Here is a 4,492-nt window from a genome sequence, read left to right as displayed (position 1 = left end):
GGTGACGTGAAGGGACAGTGTCACTCACTGAGGGAATGGGTACAAGGGCAGGTGAGGAGGCAGGTGAAGGGTACAGGTGAGGTGACACATGAAGGGTACAGGTGAGGGGACACATGAAGGGATAGTGCCACTCAGAGAATGGGTACAAGGGCAGCTGAGGAGGCAGGTGAAGGGCACAGGTGAGGGGACACATGAAGTGCCAGTGCCACTCACGTCCTTGATGAGCAGGGCGTGCAGCATGACGTCGGTCAGGCCGTTGTCCTGCAGCGACGAGAGCAGGGAGGGCTCCTGGAACACGAACACCGTCACCACCTCGGTCGCTGCGGCGGGAGGAGACACAGGGGGGCACTGAGGGGGGGTGGGAGGGCCTGGGGGGGCCGGGGGGGGGAGCCCCCAACCCCTGCCCACCCCCCCTGGGGGCCCGGGGCGCCGCTCACCCAGCAGGAACAGCGAGGGGCCGTAGTACTCGGCGTTGCTGATGATGTGCTTGAGCGACGTGGGCAGCGACCCGTCCATCACTGAGGGGGGAGCACCCAAAACAGGGGGTCAGGGGGGGCCGTGCCACCCCCTCCGCTGCCCCCCAAGGCTCTGGGGGGGGGGTCTCAGGGACCACCCACCGTGGCGGATGCCGTCGGAGAAGGCGGGGTCCTGGATGGCTTTCTTGAGGAAGTTGAGCATGGATTTGAGCAGGGCGGCGCGCTGGGGGATGCACTGCACTCCTGGGGGGCACAGGGCGGGGTGAGACCCCCACAGCCCCCCCCACACATCCCCCCACAGCCCCCCGGGGGTCACCTACCGCCGCGGGGGGAGGGGGTGGCACTGCCGGGGCCGGAGCTGGTGCTGGGCACGGCCGGGGGGGCCGAGGGGCTGCTCTCCATGGCCACGTCGGTCACTGCGGGGGTACAGGGACAATGGGAGGGCTGGGGGGACACCGAGGGGTCCCAGGGGACACCGGGGGGGGGACACAGACCCCCCCGCTCACCCTCCATGTCCGTCTCCATGTCCTCGCCCTCGGGGGCTGCCGCGGCCGGGGGTCTCTGCACCTTGGGCTTGATGACAAAGGGACACTCCCGGCGGCACAGATCGACCTCGTGCTGGGGGGGGACACTCAGGGATCCAGAATGCCCCCCAAAAACACCCGGGGGGACCCCCAAAATAACCCCAGAGGGACACAGAGCAACCCCAGGAGGATCCCCAAAATAACCCCAGGGAAATGTAGAACGACCCAGGCAAACCCACCCCAGAAAGATCCTGGGGGGGGACCCAAAATCACCAGAGGAACTCAGAAAGACCCAAGTGGGACCTCAGAACAACCATGGGGGACCCAAAACACCCTGAAGGCACCCCCAAAAAACCCCCAGAGGACCCCAGAACAACCATGGGGGACCCAAAACACCCCGAAGGCACCCCCAAAAAACCCCCAGAGGACCCCAGAACAACCCCAGGGGACCCAAAACACCTTGAAGGCACCCCCAAAAAACCCCCAGAGGACCCCAGAACAACCATGGGGGACCCAAAACACCCTGAAGGCACCCCCAAAAAACCCCCAGAGGACCCCAGAACAACCCCAGGGGACCCAGAACCACCTCAGGGGTCCCCAAAGCTGGGCCAGCGTGACTCCAACCCCCCCCGGGTGTCCCCAAAGCCGGGGCAGGGTGACCCCAACACCCCCCCAAGGGACCCCAGAGCCGTGCTGGGGGTCCCCAGGCCCCACCTCGAGGCGGTAGATGAAGATGGAGAGGCCGCTGTGGGCCTGGAAGGCCGCCATGTCCAGGTTGGTGATGAGATCCACCACCCGCACCGCCCGCGTCACAAACGTGATCTGGTCCTGCTCGTCCCCCAGGAACTTAATCACCTTCGAGGGGAGGGGAGAGACAAAAACAGACTCAGGGGGGGTCCTTAAAGGGGGTCAAAGCCCCCCAGAAGGGAGCAGAGCCCACCTTGAGCAGCGCCTCCATCATCCCGCACGACACCAGCGCCTCCCCGCCCGCGTCGTAACTGGCCAGGTGGTAGAGGAAGGAGAAGAGGGCCGTGGCGAACTGGTGGGGGTAGGGCTCCATGGAGGGGTCTGGGGGGCGCAGGGGAGGGGGTCAGGGCGGGTCAGCCCCCCCCCCTCAGGGCCCCCCCAAAGCCCCCAGACCCACCGATCATGGCCTGGATGCAGTTGCGGACCAGCACGGGCAGGAAGCCGTGGTAGGAGGCGGTGCCGGTGCAGTCGATGATGCTGCTCAGCTTGGGGGTCCTCTCCAGGTGCACGATGGACGTGAGGGTCCGCAGGGACGCGGCCTTGATGTCCTGGGGGGGGGGGAGGGGGGGGGGGGGGGGGGTTGGGGGGGGGCTCGGGGGGGTTTTTGGGGTCTCACCATGAGCTGTTTGTCGGGGATCTTCAGGATGTGGGTGGGGTCAGAGGCTGTTTGGGGGTCTCAGGGGAGTTTTTGGGGTCTCACTATGAGCTGTTTGTCTGGGATCTGCAGGGTGTGTGGGGGGGATGTTGTGGGGTGTTTGGGGGTCCCAGGGGGTCTCACCATGAGCTGTTTGTCCGGGATCTGCAGAGTGGTCTGGGTGGGGGGTTAGGGGCTGTTTGGGGGTGCCAGGGAGGTTCCAGGGGGTCTCACCATAAACTGTTTATCCGGGATCTGCACAGTGGTCTGGGGGGGTTGGGGGGTGTTTGGGGGTCCCAGGGGGTCTCACCATGAGCTGTTTGTCTGGGATCTGCAGGAGGGGGGGTTTGGGGGCTGTTTAGGGGTTCCAGGGGGGTCTCAGGGGTCTCACCATGAGCTGTTTGTCCGGGATCTGCAGGATGTGGGTGGGGGGTTGGGGGGTGTTTGAGGGTCTCCGGGGTCTCACTATGAGCTGTTTGTCCGGGATCTGCAGGAGGGGGGGTTTAGGGGGTGTTTGGGGGTCCCAGGGGGGTCTCAGGGGTCTCACCATGAGCTGTTTGTCGGGGATCTGCAGCACATCCACCAGCTCCTCGATGAGCCCGTTGTACAGGATGCTGTTGGCCGATTCCTGCAGGGCGTTGGAATACACTGCGAGGGGAAGGGGGGGGGTCACAACCAGCCCCCCAGGAGCCCCCCCACACCCCCAGCAGCCCCCCAAAGAAGCCCACCCAGGATGGAGATGGCGTGGAGCCGGGCCTGCACCGCCTGCAGCCGCTTCCTGTGCGTGGAGAAGCCGTGGGCCAGGCGGATGTGGGTGAACAGCAGCATCTGGGGGGCACAAGGTCAGGGGGGGCCGGGGGGGGTCCTGGGGGAGACCCCCCCCAGCCCTGGGTGAGCCCGAGACCCCCCTGGGTTCACACCTGTTTGTCCTTGGGGATGTTGTACATCTTGGTGAGCGACTCCATGATCTCCGAGGGGCTCTCGGAAATCTGGGGAGGGGGGAGAGAAAAATCGGGGAGGGGGTGAAAAGGGAAAAAATGGAGGTGAGAAAACAAAAAGTGGGAGTGAAAACGGAAGAAAAATCGGGGAAATAGATAAAAATGGGGGAAGGAGAAAAAAAGGAGAAGAAGAAAAGCAAAAAATATAAACGAGAAAAAGGCATAAAAAAGCAAAAATTAGGGAGAGAAAAAAAGAGTGAAAAAAGGGAATAAGAATCAAAAGGGAAAAAACAGAGGAGAAAAAAAATGATGAAAAATGATGAAAAGATGAAAAATGATGAAAAAATTAGAGAAGCAAAAAATTAAGGGAAAAAAAACAGGGACAAAGATAAAAAAACAAAGATATGAAAGCAAAAACAAGAAATAAGCACCAAAAAAATGAAAAATTAAAAAACAGTGAGAAAGAAACAAGGATAAAAAAACAATCACAGAGACGAAAAGCAGCGAAAAAGGAAAAAATTATGGTGAAAAAAGAAAAACGTACATAGAACATGAAAAATCAGGGCAAAGAACACAATCAGGGTGAAGAGAGAAAAGTACAGTCAAGACAATAAAAACATGGTGAAAAAAAACCAAATTGGGGTGAAAAAGGCAAAAAGAGGGAGCAGAGGAACAAAAAACGGAGGCAGGATTTGGGGGTCCCAATCCAAGCACAGCCCCCTCCCCAAATTGAGCCCCCCCAGACTCACCTTGTCCAGCTGCTCGATGTGGATGTAGTGCAGGGTGGTGCTGGTGGCCTGGGGGGGGCAGGGGGGTCAGGGGGGGGGCCCCGGTGCTTTGGGGACCCCCCCATTGCCCCCCCAAATGTCCCCCCAAATGTCCCCCTCACTCACCCTCTTGTCCACCTTGACCTCGACCCCCGGCTCGGCGTAGAACTCGAAGTGCAGGGTGGTGGCACTGGGGGGGTATTTCTGGGGGGGCACAGCGGGTTTGGGGGGGTCAGGGCGGGTCCTTCCCCCGGGGGGACGTGGAGGGGGGTCACAGGGTCAGTTTGGGGACACTGGGACATGGGGGGGTGGGAGACTGGGGGACCCCAGAGTGTGACAGGGGTGGCAAAGTGGGGTTGGGGACCCTGGGATGGGACAAGAGGGGCCAGGAGAGTTCTGGGGGTCC

General features: G+C 61.4%; 1 protein-coding gene across 1 annotated transcript; it reads right to left on the bottom strand.

Annotated features, from left to right (window-relative positions):
• Positions 1 to 146: 146 nt before the first annotated feature.
• Positions 147 to 4,330, bottom strand: LOC113981092 (E3 ubiquitin-protein ligase HUWE1-like; the record flags this gene model as incomplete). Its single annotated transcript, XM_027708329.1, has 13 exons — positions 147 to 320; positions 438 to 518; positions 618 to 719; positions 797 to 892; positions 983 to 1,094; positions 1,715 to 1,855; positions 1,941 to 2,068; positions 2,145 to 2,295; positions 2,929 to 3,029; positions 3,110 to 3,209; positions 3,302 to 3,370; positions 4,069 to 4,116; positions 4,213 to 4,330. Coding segments are annotated over 13 exons (1,421 nt in total), but the record flags the coding sequence as incomplete, so codon positions are not given.
• Positions 4,331 to 4,492: the final 162 nt, after the last annotated feature.

The sequence above is a fragment of the Neopelma chrysocephalum genome, unplaced genomic scaffold (genome assembly GCF_003984885.1).
Source record: "Neopelma chrysocephalum unplaced genomic scaffold, ASM398488v2 Primary Assembly neopelma1_96066, whole genome shotgun sequence".
Lineage (NCBI taxonomy): Eukaryota > Metazoa > Chordata > Aves > Passeriformes > Pipridae > Neopelma > Neopelma chrysocephalum.
Note: the sequence above shows the minus strand (reverse complement) of the source record. Positions and strands in the feature narration are given on the sequence as shown.